A 23,247-nucleotide genomic window follows, 5' to 3' on the forward strand; every position below is an offset into this window, starting at 1 on the left:
CTACCAGTGAGACACTCACATGCCTGGGTTCTAGTTCCGCCTCTGCTCCCAGTTCCAGCTTCCTAGGAGGCATCAGGTGATGGCTCCAATACTTAGGTCCCTGTCACCACATGGGAGACCTGGATTAACTTCCTGTGTATCATGCATTTGGGGAGTGAGCCAGCAGATGGTAATTCATTCTTGCTCGCTCACTCTCTCTATCTCTCCCCGCCCCCCTCCCTTTTTGTTTCTTTCTCGTTGTTTCTGTCAAATAAATAAATACTTTTTTTTTTAAAAGTGTTAAGATGATGAAAAAAGTAAGGAAAGACTGAGAAACTCGTAAAGAGAATAACTACAGTGAGGTATCCTGGATCAGATCAGAACAGGAAAAGGCATTAGTAAAGAAATTGTTGAATTCTGAATAAAACTGGAATTTGTTGATAGAAATGTACCAGTGTTAATTTCTCAGTTTTGACAAATATACCATGGAATGTAAGTTGTTAATATTGGGGGAAGCTGATTGAACGGTATATGAGATCTCTGTATGCAGTATTTGTAGCTTTTTTGAAATATGAATATGATTTTATTCTAAAATATCAAAGTTGTTTATTTGAAAAAAAGCAAAGAAATTTAGAAAGAAACACAGGATTATGATATTAGAGGTAGAAGTTGCTGTATCCTCCTTTGGATGACAATTTTGCAATAACTATTGAAATAAAAGTACAGGAAACATTTTTATGGAATGAAATACTGCTCAACTCTAGAATAACAGAATAAAGCCAATTAAGATCTTTTTTAAGGTGCATAGTTTCCCTCGACCTATTCAAAATCATTTCTTTTTTGTTTTTGTTGGTTTAAATATTTATTTCATGTATTTTAAAAGGGGAGTTACAGAGAGCGAGAGAGAGAGATGAGAGAGATCTTCCATCTGCTGGTTCACTTCCCAAATGGCCACAATGGCTGGGGCTGAGCCAGGCTGAAGTCAGGACCCTGGAACTGCATCCAGGTCTCCCATGTGGGTAGCAGGAATCCAAGTACTTGGGCCATCTTCTGCTTTCCCATGTGCATTAGCAGGGAGCCAACTGCAGGGATCGGAAGTAGAGGAGCCAGTACTTGAACCAGCACTTGTATGGGTTGCAGGCAGCAAGCTTAACCTGCTGTGCTACAATGTGAGGACCTCAAAATCATTTCTGATGTATTTTTTCTCCACATGTAAATAATGGTATTTATTGCAACTTGTTTACAGTGGCAAAAGTCAGTAAGTAGATGACTGATTAAATAATTATGATGGCATCACACAATGGAATTTTGTGCAGCTGTTAAAGAGATCGCAGTGCTATAAATGTGTTCATGTAGAATGATTTCCAAGGCATGTCATTAAGTAAGTAATGGTTGGGGCCTGTGCTGTGGCGTAGCTGGTAAAGCCACTGCCTCCAGTGTTGACATCCCATATGGGCACCGGTTCAAGTCCTGGCTGCTCCATTTCCGATCCAGCTCTCTGCTGTGGCCTGGGAAAGCAGTACAAGATGGCATGAGTCCTTGGGCCCCTGCACTCGTGTGGGAGACCTGGAGGAAGATCCTGGCTCCTGGCTTCAGATCGGCGCAGCTCTGGCCGTTGCGGCCAGCTGGGTAGTGGACCAGTAGATGGAAGACCTCTCTCTCTGCCTCTCCTCTCTCTGTGTAACTCTGACTTTGAAATAAATAAATCTTAAAAAAAAAAAGTAATGAGTAGCATAATATGTATATTCCATTTTTTTTTTAATTAAAAGGCTATTTATGGGAAGACACACATACCAGTATATATGCATCTTGATGGATATATAATTGCTTCTGGGGAGGGAGTCTTAGCCAGGGGTTAGGAGAATGACTCACTTTTGTATTATTAACCTTTCATACTACATGTTTCTTATCCTATGCAATTAATATTTTATCAACCAAAAATATAATTATTTTATAAATAAATAAATGAAATAAGGTCAGGATGCAGAGTATTATTTATCTAGAACAGAATAATCCTCAAAGCAGGACCTTTTCTTTGCTGGCTTTCAGGAAGGAATGGTGACTGTGGAGGTGTAAATAGAGGCTGGAATGATATGTGTGGCCAGCCTTGGTAAGGGGCTTTCTAGACACACGTGACAGTTGTTCTGTGTACCAACCAGGATATCTTGTCAGTGGAGCAAGCCAAGAACACAGAGGAGAGTTGTGGGGGTCTAGAGTTGAATTTACAAATTCCTGCCCGTGATTTCAAAACTCTATCCAATGTTTGTATTCTAAAGGCGTTTGGAGTTCTTGTCCCTGTCCTGTGCTAACCTGCCTCCAAACCATGCCATTCTTCCTGCTGGAATGCTCCCTCTTCTCCAACTGCTCTTACCTTCCTCATCTGATTGACACTCTCTACATTTTTTAATTTTTGCTTTTTAAAGTTTATTTTGTTTTTATTTATTTGAAAGGCAAAGTGACAGAGAGGCAGGTAGATCTGCCTGGTTACTCCCCAAAATACCTGCAACAGCTGAGTCTGGGGTAGGCTGAAGCCAGGAGCCAGGAACTCCATCCGGGTCTGGTCTCCCATGTGGGAGGTAGTGACCCAAGTTTTTGAGCCATCACTTGCTGCCTCCCAGAGTGTGCTTTAGTAGGAAGTTCGATGGGGAGCGGAGGTTGGATCCAATCCCAGGCATTCCAATGTGGGATGCAGGCATGGCAGCCTAACTGCTGTGCCATAGTGCCTACCCCTCCAACTTGTTTTCAAGTGAAAAATTGAACCCATAGAAAAGTTGAGTGAATTGTACAATGAACCCTCATATACTTACCACCTAGTTTCTATAATTAACATTTGACTATATTTGCTTTCTTATGCATTTCAAAGTAAGATACAGATTTCAGTATACTTTATTTAATTTTTTTTAAGATTTACTTATTTATTTGAAAGAGTTACACAGAGAGAGGAGGAAGGGCAGAGAGAGAGAGAGAGAGAGAGGGGTCTTCCATCCGCTGGTTCACTCCCCAAATGGCTGCAATGGCCAGAGTTGGGCCAATCCAAAGCTAGGAGCCTGATGCTTCTTCCAGGTCTGCCATGTGCCAGGAGCCCAAGGACTTAAACCATCTTTTACTGCTTTCCCAGGCCATAGCAGAGAGCTGGATCGGAAGTGGGGCATCCAGGACTCAAACCGGTGCCCATGTGGGATGCTGGCACTGCAGGTGATGGGTTTACCTGCTATACCACAGCACTGGCCCATATGATTTACTTTTTAGAGCTCTATTTATTTGAAATGCAAAGCAACAGAGAGGGAGAGCCAGAGATGAGATTTTCCATCTGCTGGTTTGCTCTCCAAATGGCCACAGCAGATGGTTTTGTGCCAGAAAAAAGCCAAGAGCCAGGAACTCCATCCTGGTATCTCACATAGGTGGCAGGGGCCCATGTACTTGAGCCACCTTCTGCTTTCCTAGGCACATTAGCAGGGAGCTGGATTGGACGCGGAGTAGCTGTGATTCAAAGAGTAGCTTTGACTCAAACTGGCACGTAGATATGGGATGGTGGTGTGCAAGTGGTGGCCTAACTAGCAATGCCACAGTGTCGGCCCCTGTGATTCTTTGTACTTATTTTTCTTAAGATTTATTTTGCGGCCAGCGCCACGGCTCACTAGGCTAATCCTCCGCCTGCGGTGCCGGCACCCCGGGTTCTAGTCCCGGTCGGGGCACTGGATTCTGTTTCAGTTGCCCCTCTTCCAGGCCAGCTCTCTGCTGTGGCCCAAGTGCTTGGGCCCTGCACCTGCATGGAGACCAGGAGAAGCACCTGGCTCCTGGCTTTGGATCAGCGTGATGCGTCAGCCGCAGTGGCCATTGTGGGGTGAACCAACGGCAAAAAGGAAGACCTTTCTCTCTGTCTCTCTCTCTCACTGTCCACTCTGCCTGTCAAAAAAAAATTATTTTGCTTATTTTAAAGAGTGACAGAGAGAGGGAGAGACAGAAATAAAGATCTTCCATCCATTGGTTCACTCCCAAATGGCCACAGTGGCCATGACTGGTCCAGGAATTAGGAACTGAACCCATTTTCCAGGTAGGAGGCAGGGACCCAAGTACTTGAGCTGCTGCCTCCAAGGGAGAACATTACTGAGAAGCTGGAATTGTAAGCAGAGCCAGGACTTAAAACCAGGCACTCTGATTTGGGATGCAGGTGCTCCAGATGACATCTTAACCACTACACAAAGTCGCCACTCTGATTTTTTTTTTTTTAAGATTTATTTAATGATGGCTGGCTCCGCGGCTCAACAGGCTAATCCTCCGCCTAGCGGCGCCGGCACACCAGGTTCTAGTCCTGGTCGGGGCGCTGGATTCTGTCCCAGTTGCCCCTCTTCCAGGCCAGCTCTCTGCTGTGGCCCGGGAGTGCAGTGGAGGATGGCCCAAGTGCTTGGGCCCTGCACCCGCATGGGAGACCAGGAGAAGCACCTGGCTTCTGCCTTTGGATCAGCGCAATGCGCTGGCCACAGCGCACCGGCCACGGCGGCCATTGGAGGGTGAACCAACGGCAAAGGAAGACCTTTCTCTCTGTCTCTCTCTCTCACTGTCCACTCTGCCTGTCAAAAAAAAAAAAAAAGATTTATTTAATGGGGCCAGTGCTGAGGCATAGCAGGGAAAAAAAAATTTATTTATTTGAAAGAGTTACAGAGAGACACATAGATATTTTCCATCCACTGGTTCACTCCCCAAATGACTGCAATGACCAGGGCTGAGCCAGGCCAAAGCCAGGAGCTTAGTCTGGGTCTCCCACTTGGGTGAAAGGGCCCAAATACTTGGGCAATCTTTTGCTGCTCTCCCAGGCACATTAGCATGGAGCTAGAATGGAAATGAAGTAGCTGGAGCTTGAGCTAGTATCTATATGGGATACTAGCATTGCAGGTGGCTGCTTTGCACTGGCCCCAATAGCTTTTTTTTTTTTTTTTCTTTTAAAGAAAAAGTTATACATAGTGAATTTATATTTGGATAAAATTTATACTTGAGTGAAATGCTCAAATCTTAATTATATCATTTTATACTTTAAAAAAAGTTATTATTTGAGAAGAAGAGGGACAGAAAAAGGGAGAGAGCCCTCCCACTGCTAGTTCACTTCCCAAGTGACCTTAATGGCCAGGCCCATTGGGAGCTAGGAACTCAATCCAAGTTCTCCATATGAGTGCCAGGGATCCAACCCACCAAGCCACCCTTGCTACCTCCCAAGGACCACATTATCAGGGATCTGGAATTGGGAGCCAGAAATGGAACCTGAACCAGGTTCCCTGATAGTGATATGGGACAAGAGTGTCTTCATTTAATGCCTTTTTGACAGAGGCATGCACCTCATGTAACACAAACCTCCTTTAAGATTTAGATGGAGAACACAACCTCAGAAAGTTTCCTCATCTCCCTTCCCAGTCAGTTCCCATATGTCCTCTGGTGGTAATCACTGTTCTGATTTTTTCACCGTGGATTAGTTATCCTCAAACTTCATGTAAATGAAATCATATAATATGAACCCTGTTTCTTTCATTCAGCATAATGTTTTTGTGCTTCATCTGCTTTCCTGTGTCTTCTTTTTGTGTCTGGGTAACACCCCATTATATGAATGTTACAGTGTGTTTCTCCATTCTCTGTTGATGGATGTCTGTGCTGTTTACAGCTTTTGGCTATTATAACTAAAGCTTCTATGAACATTCTTGGTAAGACTTTTTGTGGACATATGCTCTTGGTAATTACTAGGTTGTAGAGCAGGTGTATATTGAGATTTTTTTTAATAAACTGCCAGATCTTTTCCCAAAATGACTGTACTGTTTCGCTTTATCATCAGTGTAGGAGAGTTCCTTATTGGTGTTGCAAAAATTATAAGAACATACACAAACATTTTCTTTATCTGGATATAAGCCCTTTGTCAGATAAAAATTTTCTGATCATTTTCTTCCAGATTGTGGCTTATATAATCATTTGGTGAGCAGAAGTTTTTAATTTTTGTAAAGGCTAATCTATTGGATTTTCCTTTTGTGTTACTGCTTTCTGAGTCCCTAAAACCTTTGCCAATCTCTGGTCACAGGGATGTTTTTATATATTTCTTCTGATAGCTTTATAGTTTTAGATTCTATGTTTAGGCTTATGATCTATTTTAAACTACTTTTCATGTGTGGTGTGAGCTTCTTTTTTTCTGAATGGATACCCAGTGATTTCAGCACTACTGGTCATCCATCTCCCACTAGATTGCTTTGGCATCACTATGGACGTTTCTAATGGTTTAAAGGACAGGCTTTCTTGGTTATCCAAACAGAGAGAAGAGTTAATCCATCCTTGTCTCCTAAACCCTTACTTATGTAGTAGTCTCCCTTATCTGCAGGGAATTTGGTTCAAAACACCCACTGGGTGCCTGAGACTGAAGATATTGCTAAAGCTTATGCACACTATGTTTGTTCCAATTTGTATGTACCTTTGAAAAAGTTGAGAGCTGTCACCTTTTTGCTTAAAGGAAGCACTTTACAGGTTCTCTTTGGCATATCTGAATTTCCAGCATTGCTGCTGTTGCACTTTGAGGCCATTATTCAAGGTTACTTGAACACAGGCTGTGATACTGCCACAGTGGGTCTGATAACCGAGATGCCCACTGAGTGGGTGGGTAGTGCACACAGCATGGATACACTACACAAAGGGATCAGTCATATTGTGAGCAGTATGGAGCAGGACTGTGTGAGGCTTCATCCCACTGCTCAGAACATGTAATTTAAAACTTAGAAATGGTTTACTTTTGAAATTTTCCATTTACTATTTTTGGACAATGGTTGATTGCGGCACATTGAAACCTCAGCAAGTGGAACTGGGGTGGGGGGCTTGTATTCTAGGGAATTTTCTGTGGTTGGCAAGGAGTGGTAGTGACTGGATTATCTGTTCTGTCTGGACACAGGATGCCCAGTGTCCCAGTGAAGGAGCGGGTGAAGGTGTCTCAGAACTGGAGGCTCGGGCGCTGTCGAGAGGGGATTCTGCTGAGGTGGAGATGCAGGCAAGTACCCTCTTTGCTCTCCTGAAGCTGCCTGGGCAGAGAATCATAGTGGCCAGTGAAAAAGCTGGTTCCAGCCAGAGAGTGACTGGGCTCTCTTGGGTGGGGTGGCCCTGGGGATCCTTCAGACACCACAAAGAGGGACAACTGCTTTTCACATTGAAAAACAAGAGTACTGGAAAGGTACATTATTTTAGAAAATTTCATTTTTTATAATCACTAAAAAATTTATTGTAGAAATTTTTTTTTTTTTTTTTTGACAGGCAGAGTGGATAGTGAGAGAGACAGAGAGAAAGGTCTTCCTTTTTGCCGTTGGTTCACCCTCCAATGGCCGCCGCAGCCGGCGCATCTCGCTGATCCGAAGCCAGGAGTCAGGCGCTTCTCCTGGTCTCCCATGCGGGTGCAGGGCCCAAGGACTTGGGCCATCCTCCACTGCCTTCCCGGGCCATAGCAGAGAGCTGGCCTGGAAGAGGGGCAACCAGGATAGAATCTGGCGCTCCAACCGGGACTAGAACCCGGTGTGCCGGTGCCGCAAGGCGGAGGATTAGCCTGTTAAGCCACAGTGCCAGCTGTAGAAATGTTTTAAAAATAGAAGTTTCAATCCATCTGGTTTTACAGTTTTTTTTTTTAATGGACCCTTTACTCTAGGGAGTTGCTTCTTTCTTGGTTTCCTTTAGCTCGCTCTCTTTTTTTTTTTTAAAGATTTTATTTATTTATTTGAGAGGTAGAGTTACAGACAGTGAGGAGGACAGACAGAAAGGTCTTCCATTCACTGGTTCATTCCCCAAATGGCTGCAATGGCCAGAGCCACACCGATCCGGAGCCAAGAGCCAGGAGCTTCTTCCAGGTCTCCCACATGGATGCAAGGGCCCAAGAGCTTGGGCCATCTTCCGTTGCTTTCCCAGGCCATAGCATAGAGCTGGATTGGAAGTGGAGCAGCTGGGACTGGAACCGGCCCTCATATGGGATGCCACAGGTAGAAGATTAACCTACTGTGCTACACCGCTGGCCCCTCTCTTCTTTATTAAAAGACAAAATTAGAATTAAAAATTTGGATATGTATGGGTAGGTATTAGGAGGTAGAGCTTGGGAAAAATGCCAAGAAATTTAGTTGATGTTGGTGCTCTGCTAATGCCACAAATTTTATGCTTCATTAGTGCTAACTTATTTCATAGATAGAGTTTGATTCCTGCCCCCAAAGTGTTTCTTGATGATTGGTTGCGATGGGAGGGACCCTCCTAACTCCTTATTCCAGGTTGACCTGTACCTGTACTGCCGGACGGAGCAGGCTTCTTCCTGTCAGCCTTTCCCTCTTGCCGGTGTCCCTTGTCCACTGGGTTTCACTGACACCAGTTGCTGTGCATCCTGTGATGATGTTAGTGATAGCGGTAATGGCAAAGAAACTTCAAGATAGAAAGATGGATTTTTAAAATGAAGAGTTTATTTCACTATCAAGGTTTTGCCCCTGACGTTGTCTTTTTGGGCTGGTTTCAAGCAGTCTGGCAAATAAACACACAGAACAGTTAGCAGCAGGCTGCCCTGGGATTCTCCACTGTTCACCTGGCATGAACCTGGCTTCTTGTCCTAGGCAAATGGCTGTTTACCAGATGGCTCTGAACACAGGAATTCCAGCCTCTTCTGTTTGTTGCCTTCTTGACTGTCCCACACGCTCATGCAGGGGCTGTTGAAGAGAAAATGTGCATAATGAGTGGGAAGTTCAGGCATCTGTACACACTCTACACATGTTCCATATAATATATGCGTGCACTTAAACCTCTTGGGTAGAAATTCAGTTACTACAAAGTCCAGGCTGCATTTAATGGGCCGTCAAGTCAATTTGTGGAACTTTTCCACATTCCCATGACGCTTGTATTAAGGAGTCTGGGGAAGAAACAGTCCAGTTTGCCCAGTCTGCTTAGACAGGCTTGGCAGTGGGAGATGGTGTCTGTACACGAGGGTGAATCAGCTGCCCCCGTGCTTTTCCTGGGCCCTGGGAGCTCCAGGATGCCTATGCAGAGTGGGACAGGTGGGCTGTTTTCACCCTGGGCATGGGGCTTAGTCCCCACCACAGAGCCAGGTGCCTGGCAGCCTTCTTTCTTCTTAAGACTGATGCTGTGCCATGGGACAGGCCTGTGATTTCTTTTTTTTCACCCAAATTTATTAAGAGTTACAGGTTCGGGGGAGAGAGATCTTCCATCTGCTGGCTCACTCCCCAGATGGTTGCAGCAGCCAAGGCTGGACCAGGCTGAAGCTGGAAGCCTGCCTGGAACTCCATCTGGTTCTTCCATGTGGGTCATAGGGGCCCAAGCACTTGGGTCATCATCTGCAGCCTTCCCAGGCACATTAATGGGGAGCTGGATCAGAAGTGGAGCAGCTGGGACTCAAACCAACACCCGTATGGCATTCCAGTGTTGCAAGCAGTAGCTTAACCTTCTATGCCACAATGCCTGCCCTCAGGGCTGTGATTTTTTAAAAAAATATTTATTTATTTATTTATTTGAAAGTCAGAGTTATACAGAGATTAGAGGCAGAGAGAGAGAGAGAGGTCTTCCATGCGATAGTTCCCTCCCCAATTGGCCGCAACAGCCAGAGCTGGGCCGGAGCTGTGCCGATCCGAAGCCAGGGGCCAGGAGCTTCTTCCAGGTCTCGCATGTGAGTGCAGGGTCCCAAGAACTTGGGCCATCATCTACTGCTTTCCCAGGCCATAGCAGAGAGCTGGATCCGAAGTGGAGTAGCTGGGTCTCAAACCAGCGCCCCTGTGGGATGCCAGCGCTTCAGGCCAGGGCGTTAAGTCGCTGAGCCACAGAGCCAGCCCCAGGGCTGTGATTTTTAACTTGTCTTCCTCCTACCAGATTGTAAAGGGAATCTATTTGTTGCCTCTGAGAGCTGACTTTGTCCTTAGCCTTTGAACTGCAGCAGACTTTTTCTGTTGCCACTCCTACCCTCTAACACAGAACCTAGATATCTCTGTGAGGATCTAGGTATCTCATCAGCCAGTTAGCATCCTTTCCTTATGGCTTTATTCCTTTTACTTAAAAGTGGCCCTTTTGCTCTGGTTGGGTAGAGAATGGGGCTTCCTAAGGGGTCACTCCTCTCTTCCATCATGTGCTAACTGACTTATTGAAAAAGAATGTGTATGGGAGCCTTACAACATTGAAACTGAACACCTCTAATCAATGAGGACACAGAATAAAGCACAGTTATTTCACCTGGCTGGAAGATTTTTTTGGCCATTGAATTTTGTAAGCTTTACCTACCCATGAAAAGTCCAGCTATCCAGTGATTTAGATGTTAAACATTCTATTAAAATGATATTTATGCTGGCGCCACGGCTCAATAGGCTAATCCTCCACCTGTGGCGCCGGCACACCGGGTTCTAGTCCCGGTCACTCCTCTTCCAGTCCAGCTCTCTGCTATGGCCCGGGAGTGCAGTGGAGGATGGCCCAGGTCCTTGGGCCCTGCACCCTCATGGGAGACCAGGAGAAGCACCTGGCTCCCGGCTTCGGATCAGCACAGTGCGCCGGCCGCAGCGCGCCAGCCGCAGCAGCCATTGGAGGGTGAACCAACGGTAAAGGAAGATCTTTCTCTGTCTCTCTCTCTCACTGTCCACTCTGCCTGTCAAAAAAAAAAAAATATATTTACTTGGTCTTCTAATTTTGATTATTTTAGAAGGCCTAAGGACTAGGTCATCAGGAAGCTCAATCACTCTAGTTTTCTGAGGAAAGCACAGGGTAGGTAGTTCTGAAGGAGGGCTAGCTTAAGGTGTAGGCTATTAGCTTTGGAGCTTACCCGAGCTGAGTTGGGATTGGTCAGCTTCTTAATGATTCAAATTGGGTTTTCTTGCTGTCCCTTCATGATTCTTAAATTTTCTTTTATGTCTCTGTAGTCAGATGCCCTGGATGCAACTAGAGGATGATTCTCTGTATGTATCCCAGGCTAATTTCATCCTGGCCTACCAGTTCCGCCCAGATGGTGCCAGCCTGAACCGCCGGCCCCTGGGAGTCTTCGCGGGGCATGATGAGGACGTTTGCCACTTTGTGCTAGCCAACTCGCATATTATCAGTGCAGGAGGGTAAGTGCTGCGGGTTCTACTTCCCCGTCTACCCCTCCCCCCTGCAGGCACCTTCTGCAGGCTCTGACTTTCCTCTCTCAACTCGGAAGGAATGAGGAGGGAAACTAGAAGAGGTAGCGGCTTTTTTTTCCCCACTTAAAGCAGAGATTTACCAGAAGAAGTTAATAGGGTTAACTGGAGAGGGAAAATAGGAAGAGGCTTTAATGAAAAGTGAAGCCATTTTTGATACTCTCCAGGAGGAAATTAATTTTGTTTCCCAGCTCTGTTCAGCACCAACTGAGCTGAAGAAGAAATGGTATCTAGGAGTTCAGCACATTATTGGGCTGAATTGCCTAACACTTAGCAAATTTGGATATCATTGCAGGCTTGGGTTGTTTCTGTAGGCTTGTCTCTCCCTACAGAGAGAATAATTGACTCTTGGGGGGTGGGGTGGGGCTCATTTCTCTCCTAGAGATGGGAAGATTGGCATTCATAAGACTCACAGCACCTTCACTGTCAAGTACTCGGCTCATGAACAGGAGGTGAATTGTGTGGATTGCAAAGGGGGCATCATTGTGAGTGGCTCCAGGGACAGGACGGCCAAGGTGAGGTGGTCTCCCCTTGACATACTGTTGTTCGCGCCTGTCTATAGGGAGTGGGGTGGGAGAGGGTGGATAGAGCCTTGAGTCCCAGGATTGGCTGAGAACGCTGGGTGGGGGCAGGGGAAACGACACAATAAAGAACTCACTTATGCCTCTGGCATGCAGCTTGCCATGCCAGCTGGTGTCCCTGCCAGCTGGACTGGGCAAGGAGTGGACAGTGGCTGGGAAGCTTGCCACTCACTTGAAATGTGGCGTGAACTCAAAAACAGAGGGCCTGGCCAGCTTTTCCTCCCTGAGCTGAATTTCCTCAAGTTTGTGGGTTGAGTTCTGACCCCAATATTTTATTTTAAAATCTTCCTTCTTTTGCTTGCTCCCTGTGTAGGGAGGTTAATTTTTCACCACCTTGTTTATAAGCAATCAGGCTGATAATTAAAATATGTTTTTGCTGTGTCTCTGGAGAGTGATGTGGTCAGTAAGCAGTAGAGATGCTGAGAAAAGGGGGTTGTTTGTTGTGTCATTGCCAAGTTGCCTGGTCCGCAGACATCTGCCAAGGCATCAGAGAAGGCTGTTGGTGTCCCCCAGCTTTGCGGATCCAGCTCATCCACGTCTGGGTCGAATAGTTTCCCATCCATAAGACAGAGAAGAAATTATTTCTCCATGGCTGTCTCCAGCAGCTCTAGCCAGGGTCTACGGGGGCCTGGCCCTTTGGGGCTGCCTTAGGAAATTTGCTGGCAATTGAGTTGGTGGTACCGGAGGCGCAGGAGTGTCTTGCTTGTTTCCCAGCATCTGGAGCCTCCTTAGTGCTAACAGGAGCAAAATGTTTGTCGGTGTCAGCAAATGGGTCTCTAAGACCCATAGGGAGAAGATGGGGGAGAAGTAAGTTGCAGTCTTTATAAGCTAACTTCTCTGACTCCATATACCCGTCTGGTGCTTACTCCTTCAGGTGGAAAATGTTGCTAATGGATGTGATAGGGGGACCAAATACGCTCCCTTCTGTCTATGGAAGTTTCTCCTCCCTTCGCTGTTTTCTGCCTTACTCTGTGTTCTGTCAGAGACAGTGCATATAGCACAGGAAGCCGGAGAAAATCCCAGCCTTTGGAAACAACAAGAAACTGAACTCCCTGTCCCCTGCTTCACAATCCTTAACCCCATACTACTTCAGGTGTATGATTGGTCAGTGCCTTTGTACCAGTCAGGCAATGATACTGGCCTTGTTGGCTGTACTGCCCAAAAGTCAGTTTGCTGCAAACCTTTTGTGGCTTGTGTGGCCTGGATGTTCCCACCTCCTTCTAGCATCTTCTGGTCACGTCATTAGACTCCCCCTCCATTTCTTTCTTCTGTTCTCTGTGACCTGACACTTAGTGCAGTATAAAACTAAGCCCCATGATCACAGGTAGCAGTCTGAGGGTACAGCAGTTTTTTTGGTGTGTTGGGTTAGTTTTATATTTAAGTACTAATTCATCCCTATGTAGTAGGTTAGATTTTATAAAGATATAAAGTAAATACTTTGTGTTATCACCTCAGCCTCTTCTTCGTTTTGAAGATTTCTTTTAAGTCAGCAGCAGAATTCTCTTCTGTCCACACCTGAAAGGTAGTCAGGTGTTTCGGGCCTCCCCAGTGACCTCTCGGCCCACTCATCTTGTCTGGCCTTCTGGATGCTGCTCAGGCTTCCTCCTTGCTTTTGTTGAATTTGATTCCACCTTCATGTTCTGGCCCATTTCAGTGTTACTCACAGTGTCTTTCATAAGCAACTCTCTTTTTGGTAGCATCCACCATTCTGTAGCTGCTTCTGCAGACTTCTAATACACCTTCTAATACACTTCTAATACATCAGAATCTGCAGTGATGTTTGCCTTCTATAAATATCTGTAGCCTATACTTTGGAAGTTCCTCAAATACATACTGTGTTTTAGGAGAGATTCATTTTATAGAATGAAGGGAACCAAAACATTCCCTTTGCAAAACTTCTGGGCTAAGGCCTGCCCAGAGATCCCTTCTTCCCCTCCTGCAGCCCAGTTTCTTATTTACTGTGACTTAGCTTGGTTGCCTCTGTGGGCTTTAGTCGGACTGGTCCCATCCTGAGATGTGAATGGATGATAGCTCAGTTCTTGTTGGGCCTGGATGGTACTGGCTGCTCCTTCATTTCCTGCTTTATTTCTCTCTCTTCATTTGCACCAACAGGTGTCTACTACATGTGAGGCTTGGGGCATGAGGCACCAGGTGGAGGCCATGGTGAGGAAGATGCAGCCTGTAAAGGGGCACTGAGAAGTGTGTGCACCTGACTGTGAACCTGCTAGGAAGTGGCCAGCACTGGGAAGCACATATGGTTCCAGGAGGGAAAGGAACAGGAAGTTCAGATGGTAGAGAGGTCATATCTGGCTCGGAAGAGGAGACTTTATGAAGGAGAGCGTGTTTGAGCTGGTTATTTTTTCTCATTTTAGTTATTTTTCAAAGTATAGATTTGCTTATTTATTTTGTAACAACGTAGGTTGTAACCAGGCATTGTGCTAAGCACTTCATATATTTAATCTGTTTTTCATTTTATCCTTCAAGGTACATTTTTCTCCTGCATAATTGTGCTTATAATGTACTTTGGATACTCAGAATACCTGCCGTATCTACTCTGTTTGATAAGGTTTTCCATTATTACAGATTGTTTATGTCATCCTTAATGGCTTCCTAATGGGTTAATCGTAATTTACTTACAATTTTTCCTGATGGGTGGGTGTGCACATTCTGGTCTTCATATAGTCATAAGAACCACCATCATCAAAGGCCCAATACTTAGGAATGCTGGCTTCTGGGCTGGGTGCTTTGTATTCCACTTTTGCATGCTACCACCCTAAGAGATAGTCACATTTCTTTTTTTTTTTTTTTTTTTTTGACAGGCAGAGTGGACAGTGAGAGAGAGAGACAGAGAGAAAGGTCTTCCTTTGCCGTTGGTTCACCCTCCAATGGCTGCCACGGCTGGTGCGTTGCGGCCAGCGCACCGCACTGATCCGATGGCAGGAGCCAGGTGCTTCTCCTGGTCTCCCATGAGGGTGCAGGGCCCAAGCACTTGGGCCATCCTCCACTGCACTCCTGGGCCACAGCAGAGAGCTGGCCTGGAAGAGGGGCAACCAGGACAGAATCTGGTGCCCCAACCGGGACTAGAACCCGGTGTGCCAGCGCTGCAAGGTGGAGGATTAGCCTAGTGAGCCGCGGCGCCTGCCTTCACATTTCTCATTTGATACATGAGGAACCTGAGGCTAAGAAGTTATAAAACATCCCTGAGTTCAAACACAGTAGGTAACAGCTAGGAATCAAGAGGCCAGTGTCTGCATGGTTTTTCTGTCACCCCGAGCTGCAGAGAGTATTTACCATTTAGGTTTTCTTTACCTTTGTGTTATTTCTCAAAATAGATTCTCATTGAAATTGCTGAGTCAGGCTTTGGTCATTTTAAGGCTCTTCACATACACCACCAGTCTGCTTTTCCAGGGCTGTATACATGTGCACTTCCCTGGAGTCCTTCCTAGGATTGGGCCTTTTTCAATTTGGCCATTGAGGATAAAGGTATGATCAGCAACTTGTTGTCAACTCCTGTCCCTCAGGGGCCATGAGAATGGTGCACCACAGGGCATGCTTCCTGAGCCGCTCCTGTGATACTCCCTGCCAGTACCCTTGTCCTGTGGTTTGCGGGATCTAGGAATCCACCAGCCAGTTTTGTGGAGGGTGCTAGTGTGTTCAGGGGTAGGCTGTCCTCACAGGTTTTGGACTCTAATCATTAGAGTCCTTAGTATCTCCCCACCCCAAAAGCAAGAATGCACCTCCCAGGGAGTTTGTATCAGGCACAAGGTAGGGCTCTCTTCCAAGCTGGGGCTGTGTAAAAGAGGAAGTTAGAAGTGCATCTAGTTACTACTGAAGGGGACTGACTGGGGCCCAAACAGTAAGCCAGAATCAGGGCCCTCTAGGAACAGTGATATTTACCCTCCTTGTTCAGGATCCTATTGTTAATTTTTTTTTTCCTTTGTTAGGAAGAATTGCTCTTACCATCCTCCATCCCCCATCAGACACATGCAAACTCTAAGAAGCACTTTCTCCTTTTATAGGGAACAGATACCATGTGACCCTAAGAAGGGAGGACCACACCTACTCCATCACCAACCCCTTAAACTCAAGGAATGTTTTCTTAAAGTTCTTCCTTCTAAGGTCTGGCCTGCGCTTCTTGTGTTCCCCTTATAGCACTACAGGGACCTTGAGAGGTCGTTGATCCATCTGGCAGCCTCAGGATCCTCTCTGTGCTGCTGTCTGGGGACAGCCCTGTAGATTGGAGGTTTCCTTTCTGTTTGGTTAGGGGCTTATGTCCCTGTGTGTGTCATCTGGGCCAGGGGGAGGTGAAGGGGCGGGGTGGGGTGGGGGGAACCTGTGCTTAATGGGACAGTTGTAAGTGCACTGACTGCTGAGAGGGCTCGGGGAGTGTTGATTAGAGCTAAGCCCGAGTGGCTGCTAATGTACATTCCTGACTGATAGGGACCAGATAATGTGCTCTGAGCAATATTTTTAACCTGTAGGAGATATGGAAGCTTAAAAGAGTTAAGCTTTTCTGCTACTTTTGGTGACACTAGGTGCTAAATTCCCTGCTGACATGAATAGCATTGGATCCTGCGCGTTATCAACAAACAAACAACAACACACCACCTTCTTGCTTTGAAGTCTTCTTCTTCCACTCTGTCCTTCCTTTGCATCTTTCTTCTTATTCTTCTCTCTAATTCTATTGCTGTGCCTCCCATACTGCGCCTTGATCTTTCTTCCTCTCTCTCCCCCCACCCCAAGTAAACTCTCAGTGAGTGACAAGAGAAGGGAAAATCTACAAATGTGGGGAAGTTGCTGAGAGAAGCAAGCCCCATCTCTCCACCTCTGCTCAGTCAGAACTGAGCTGAGGAACTTCTGACTGCCTGGTATAAAGTTGGCTAGCAATCCCTGGAGCTAGGATCTGTGTGGGTGGCAGGATAGCCGGAACTGGAGAGGCCTCTCTGTTGGTCCCTGGAGCTCTGTGTGTGCAGGATGGAAAGATTCTCCATTAGCTCATCCCCTAGGCATGGTCACCACACCTGGTGCACCTGTCTTCCTCCCTAATCCCAGGCAATGCCAACAAGAACGTCTCTTCTCCCATTTCCAGGTATGGCCTTTGGCCTCAGGCCGGCTGGGGCAGTGCTTACACACCATCCAGACTGAAGACCGAGTCTGGTCCATTGCTATCAGCCCATTACTCAGGTAAGGGAGATACGTTTGGATATAATTTTGTTCCATACAGTAATGCTTTTCATTTGCTAGGTCAAGCGAACTAGAAAATCTGCCACCAGGTTGCTTTGAGATACTCTTGGAGAGTTTAGATTTGTCAATCCAGAGACTTGAGGCTTTATTTAGGTTACTTCATATGTCCATGGGTTGAGATAACCACTCAGGTACTCCTTCCCTCAGCACCCAACCCCAGCAATGTTCAGAGAAGTATTCTGTATTGGAATCTCTGAGAACCTCACTGTTAACCGGGAGCAGATACCCTCTAGGTTCACTCCCGAAGCAGACACCTCTCAGCACCTCTGAAAGATAACAGCACAACTTGTAGCTCTGCTCCATGCCCCTGGAAGACGTCCTCGGGAGGGTCCCTTGCAGGCTTGAGTCATCCAGAGAGGCTTGGAGTCTGTGACAGTCAGGCCCTCTTCCAAAGAAGGATATGCAGGAATGGAGACATGGACAGTTGTAGCAGAAGTGTGAAGTTTATTTATTTGAGAGACCTGGGGGGTGGGGGAGAGACAGAGAGAGATCTTCCATCTGCTAGTTCACTCCCCAAATGCCCAGAATGTCTGGGGTTGGGCCAGTGCCAAGTGCAGGAGCCAGAAAGACCATCCATGTCTCCCACATGCATGGTAGGAAGCCAGCCACTCCAGCTGTCACTACTGCCTCCCAGGGTATGCATTAGTAGGATACTGGGGTCAGGAGCCGGAGCCGGGAACTGAACTTGGGCACTCCACTATGGAAGGTGGGAGTCTCAACTGCGACTGCCCAACCCCAGAAGTATGAGACTTTTGATGATGGCTGTATCCTACCCTTTGGCCTAACTGGTATTCTCTGGCTTTACCTCTGAGCAAGTGTACTCTGTGTCCTGACTTTTGCTTTTAGGCTCTCTTGAGTCAAAGCAGAGCCTCCCTCCTCCCCAGTAGATTGCATAAACTCTGTCCTATACCTGTTCTGTCACAGTATTCACCCAGGATCTTCCCCTACTTCCCTTGCCCCTCACTCCTCACCCAAATGGAAGTGGAAAGCTGTAGGGCTGCCACCCTCCATCACTGGGTTTAGTTACTCACTTGTTTTATGAGCAAGATGACCCCCCCTTTGCTCAGCCTCTTTTTCCTCACTCCAGGGAGCCTGCACCCCTCCTCCTGCTCCCTACCACAACTCCCTTTCAAATTTTTTTCTTCCTAAGAATTAGAGCCGATTAGCCACGTCATTAATTCTTCAATTTGACGGCTGATATAGCAGGACCTGAAACACATTGCTGACCCCAGAGAATGGAGACCCCATTCCTTAGCATATTGACGATGGGAGAAGTTAATTAAAATTCCACAGAGCAGAGGTGTCGGCTAACCTATAAACCTGTCGCTGTTCAGAACAAATCATTCTAGCAATCCTAGGAAAGAGGGAAGGAAAGACCAGCAGGGAGTGGAGAAGCTGAGTGTGTGGGAGCCGAGGGTGGAAAGGGGAGCCCTCGGGCTTGGTCTCCTCCTCAGCTTCTTCCTAATGCTGCCCTCTTTAAAGCCAATTAGCCAGACCTGGGGGTGTGTGGGCTAGATATGTGTAAAGACCGGAGCAAGGTGGGACTGCCCGTGGGAGGTGACAGGTGTGCTAGTGACTCTTAGTGGTTGCCTGTGGGTTTCCACTGGCTTCAGGAGACCAGAGTGGAGTTGGCAGTAGAAGGAAGCTCTTAAATGCCAGAGCTGCTCCGTGGGCTTCCCACCTAGGGATTGAGGCCAAAGAGCATACACAGGCTCTGTCCTGTACCCCCAGCCCCAGATTCTTCTACTCCAGCAAGTGCTGTTGAATGTGTTAGGCTACCTCTTAACAGAAAAGAGCACAGCAATTTTTTTTAAAAAAAAAGATTTATTATTTGAAAGGCAGAGTTAGAGACAGAGAGGGAGAGTCAGAGAAGTCTTCCATCTGCTGGTCCACTCCCCAAATAACTGTAGTGGCAGGAGCTGATCTGGTCCAAAGCCAGGAGCCAGGAATTTCTTCCAGGTCTCCCACGTGGGTGCAAGGGCCCAAGGATTTGGGTCATCTTCCACTGCTTTCCCAGATACATCAGCAGAGAGCTAGATTGGAAATGGAGCAGCCAGGAGTTGAACCAATGCCTATATGGAATGCCAGCACTGCAGGTGGAAGCTTTACCTGCTGTGCCACAGCGTTGGCCCCATCCAGAGCACAGCAATTTTTGAAGACAGTGTCACTAAAGGGATGGAGGACAGTCTGCCCTTGTCATTAAAAAGCAGTTGAGATCACAGTAGACTGAGTTTGGAGCTTTTGACCACCATATACAGGCCGGATTTTGGGAAAGACCTAGCTTTCTTTCTTTCTTTATTTTTTTTAATGAAAGGTATTTATTTATTTATTTATTTACTTACTTACTTGCTTACTTATTTGAAAGTCAGAGTTAAAGAGATACAAGGAGAGACAGTGAGAGACAGTCTCTCTGCTGGTTCACTCCCCAAACGGCCACAACAGCCAAGGCTGAGCCAGGCTGAAGTCAGGAGCCAGGAGCTTCATCCAGGTCTCCCACATGAGTGTCAGGGGCCCAAACAGCTGGGTCATCTTCTACTGCTTTTCCAGGTGCGTTAACAGGGAACTGGATCAGAAGTGAAGCAGCTGGGACACAAACTAGCACCATATGGGATGCCACCATGGCGGGGAGTGGCTTTACCTGCTACACCCCAACTCCAGCCCAGGACCTCACTCTCTGATATTACTGCTATCACAATGTGACTGCCATTACTGATAGCAGCTAACATTTACTAGTCGCTTGCTGTGTGCCAGGCCCTCTGCTCAATCCTTGACGTGTCTCATCCTCGGAGCAGACCTGGGCTGTGTTTTCTGCAGTGATTTTTCCGAGTCTCCTTGTCCTTGGTGTGTGTCGGCACTGGAGTGGTTCTGTGACTTGCGGTTGGCTGGCTGTTCCGCTCCTGCCCCACAGTTACTTGAGATGGCCTTTTCCCCTGTTCTACAGATGTTGTCTGAGACTCCTTTTACAGATAGTTTGTATTTGATATTCTGTTTTTATGCTAAATGACCATTTTGCTGGTTGTGTCTCCATATCTTTTTCTCTTACAAAAGAATAACCTAGGATAGGATCTGTTTACCTTATGAGATTCATTTCTTCTCATTGTTGAACCTTTCAATGCTCACCATTTTCTCAGTTGTGGGACATACTAACTCTTAGCCTCAGGATCTATTCCCTTTTTTTTTTTTTTTTTTATTTTATTTATTTGAAAGCGTGCGCGAGAGATATCTTCCATCTGCTGATTCATTTCCCTTATGGCTGCAACAGTTGGAGCTGAGATGATCCGAAGCCAGGAGCTAGGAGCTTCTCCTGGATCTCCCACGTGGCTACAGGGTGCAGCCTCTATTGTTTTCCCGGTGCGTTAGCAGGGAGCTGGATTGGAAGTGGAGCAGCTGGGACATGAACCTGTGCCCATGTGGGATGCCAGCGCTGCAGGTGGTGGCTTAATCTGCTGTGCCACAGCATCGGTCCCCAGGGCCTATCCTTTAGAGCAGTCCAGGAGATGAGTTTTGCTTTGCCACCCAGTAGTAGCGTGGTCTCCGGTACATTGTTCCTGTCTCTTTGCCTCATCTATTAAATATGACTACTATTTCTTTCCAGACATTACTATGTTTTTGTGACGCTGACGAAGAAACTTATCTGAAAATACTGTGCAAAGCCAGAAAGGCTCTGTGATGTCCACAGAATCCTCTTGCCTGGTGTAGGTTTGGCTTGGTGGCCTCAGCTGTGCTCATGTCCGTCCCTGGGCTTCCTGGGGCTTCTCCTGGCCCCAGGGAGTTACCCTGCTCTTCGCAGTCTTCTCAAGGCAGAGGCTCAGTGGGAACCTCTCTTGCTGCCTTTCCTCCTGGAATGTCCCTGCCTTCCAGGGCTGCCTTCTGTGCCCCTCCCTGCCGAGTGTGATCGTCAGTGTCGCCAGTGTGATGCAACTGCAGGCCCTCAGGAAGAACACGAGGGGATGCGGGCAGCAGCTATCCTCCAGGGCCGGTCCTCTGGCTTACCTGACAGTGTCTCACCTCCTTGTCTCTGTCTTGTGCAGTTAGAAGGAACCTGGACCCAGCACAGCTCTTGTCTCAGTTATCTCTTCTGCTTAAGAGAATTTGTCAGACATAATGATTTTATTGTCTTTGATGCTTGAACTTTTCTACCTTCTTTTCTTCTCTGTGTGCTCAGACACTAAGCTTAATCTGAGGTGCTCATGCCTGGGAGGAAGTGGGTATTCTCCTGTGTCCAAATGCCCACTTTCCTTCCTTCTGTGGCATGAGTTCTTAATTCGTGAAGAGTTGTGGAGGGCGATATCTCATAACACACATGTGCTTGGAGCAGTGTGTAGATACTCAAGATGCAGAAGGAAAGCAGGGACTTCCAGAGGAAGGTGGCAGGGAAGGGGCAGGACTGCCTCCCCCACAAACCCTCCTGCCCATCTAGTGCCCCAGTGCTGGTGATCCTGTTTTTAAGATTCACGACGTGTAAGTGGAGCCCTCCTTGCAGATGAAGTCATTTCTGGAGCTGGTGCTGAGTGGAAGAAAGGCAGGCTGGGCAGCGAGGCGGGAAGAGTTGCCGGAGAGGTACCTGGGGTCACAGGGCACAAATCTGAGTCCAGCCCATGTAGCCTCAGCGAGACAACCTCCCGAGGCCACGTTGAATTCTGAGTGCTTTCCTGTGACTAACACAGAAAAGCAGATTTTTAGAAATGTGTAATATGTTTTATTGTCATTTAAAAATTCTTTCCAGCTGACTAAAGTTAGTAAGTCCTCAAGAGCAGAGGAATGTGGCAGCGATGTTAAAGGCTTTGTCCCTCTCTCTCCACCTTGTGTCTTCTCATCCCCTCTCCCCCCGTGCGTCTCCTGAACACGTATTCCGTGGCTGCTTCCCCAGGATCTCGTGCAGCCCTGGTCATCACATGGGCACAGCACTGGCATGGCTGCTGGACCAAGTGCTGAGACTGGGCTGGCTTGCTTCAGGGGGAGGGGAGAAGTAGAGCCCAGGGAAGGGCAGCGTGGGCCCTCGTGTGGCCGCGAGGCAGGCGGCTGCATCATTGTCCTGCCTTATTCACCAGCATCTTGGACAGCAGCTGTGGCTCTTGAAGGTGTCTTTAGCGACCTGAGAATGTTCTCACCTCCCAGAGGCCAGAGCTGAGATGGAGAGGAGAGGGAGAAGGCAGCCAGTGCGTGAGGCCAGGGTTCTCTTGGGTAGCATGACTGCGGGCACCACTCGAGCCGCGTGAATATGCACAGGTTTCAGGGCTTCCTCCAAGCCAGCCCTGTGGTGAAGTGAGTCTGCAGCCCTCCCTGCCCTGTGTGCCAGGGAGGGGAGGGGAGGGGAGGGGAGAGGAGCCCTCAACTCGTGCCTCTGCAGACGCCCGTGTTTACTGCCCTCCAAGAAAAAGATGGCGCTCGGCGGAGCCCTCTCGCCATCCTGTGAGTGAGTGTGGTCAGGAAGGCTTCCCGGGATACTTGGGCTCTAATCCCTTCTTTCCCTCTTTGGTCATTAGGGAGATAGATGAGTGGTGTAGGTGTAGAAACTTGACTTAGCTGAGTTGTTAGATATACAATGTAATTTTGTGTAGCTTTGCTCACTGTGGCAGCCTGTTTGTTTTTGAGGGGTTAGTCCAAGTCTGCATAAAATGTCCCAATTCAGATTTGTAAAGTGGGTTGCAGCCTCTGGGGGGTTTTGATGGGGAGCTGCCCCTGCTTGCTTCATTTCTCCCAGAGGGGAGGCAAGCCTGGAAGGAAAGCAGTCACTGTGCACTGTTTGGTAAGGGGGTGGGTTTCGGGAGAGCGGGTGCTGGTTCCAGTGGCCGCAGGGCTTATGGGTGTTGTGTGTGATAGGTGCATGCTCACCAGCTGGTTGAAATGCATCTTTTTTTAGTGAAAGGTGATTACATCTGGAGTTTGCTCTGACACAGAGGGCTGAAAGACTGGAAAGAAGCAGCCAACTTTCGGTTGGTTCCCAGGAATGTGGCAGTCGTTTGGCCCTGGGCTTCCTCACAGTGCTTTTGAGGGAAGAAGAGTGAAAAGTCAAGATTGTACCTGTGAGATTTTCTTTTTCTGGTTAGTGTTGGACAGGCTGGGTGTGAGGGGAGATCCCTAATCCTGAGCACCCAAAGGAAGCCTTGGATGGATGATTTTGTGTGCGTACCCTTGGAGCTGTCCTCCCAATGGTGTGCATGGTCCCTGGCTGACTTGGGAATCTCTCTGGTCTCCCTTCCCAGAAGGGAAATCCCCATCAGGGCCCATCTGGGGGAAGGAGAACTGACGAGCAGAGTGGCTTGCAGAGCACAAGAGGGAGCTTCTTGCATGTG

At 47.4% G+C, this 23,247-nt stretch overlaps 1 protein-coding gene across 1 annotated transcript in view; it reads left to right on the forward strand.

Moving 5' to 3' along the window:
- Positions 1 to 23,247, forward strand: part of FBXW4 (F-box and WD repeat domain containing 4) — a 92,216-nt gene that overhangs the window by 18,356 nt on the left and 50,613 nt on the right. Inside the window, exons 2-5 of the mRNA XM_062214821.1 lie at positions 6,893 to 6,988; positions 10,872 to 11,057; positions 11,509 to 11,641; positions 16,797 to 16,891. Coding sequence (XP_062070805.1) covers positions 6,893 to 6,988; positions 10,872 to 11,057; positions 11,509 to 11,641; positions 16,797 to 16,891 — 510 coding nt within the window. The remainder of the gene's footprint in view (positions 1 to 6,892; positions 6,989 to 10,871; positions 11,058 to 11,508; positions 11,642 to 16,796; positions 16,892 to 23,247) is intronic.

Source organism: Lepus europaeus, chromosome 17, assembly GCF_033115175.1.
Source record: "Lepus europaeus isolate LE1 chromosome 17, mLepTim1.pri, whole genome shotgun sequence".
NCBI lineage: Eukaryota > Metazoa > Chordata > Mammalia > Lagomorpha > Leporidae > Lepus > Lepus europaeus.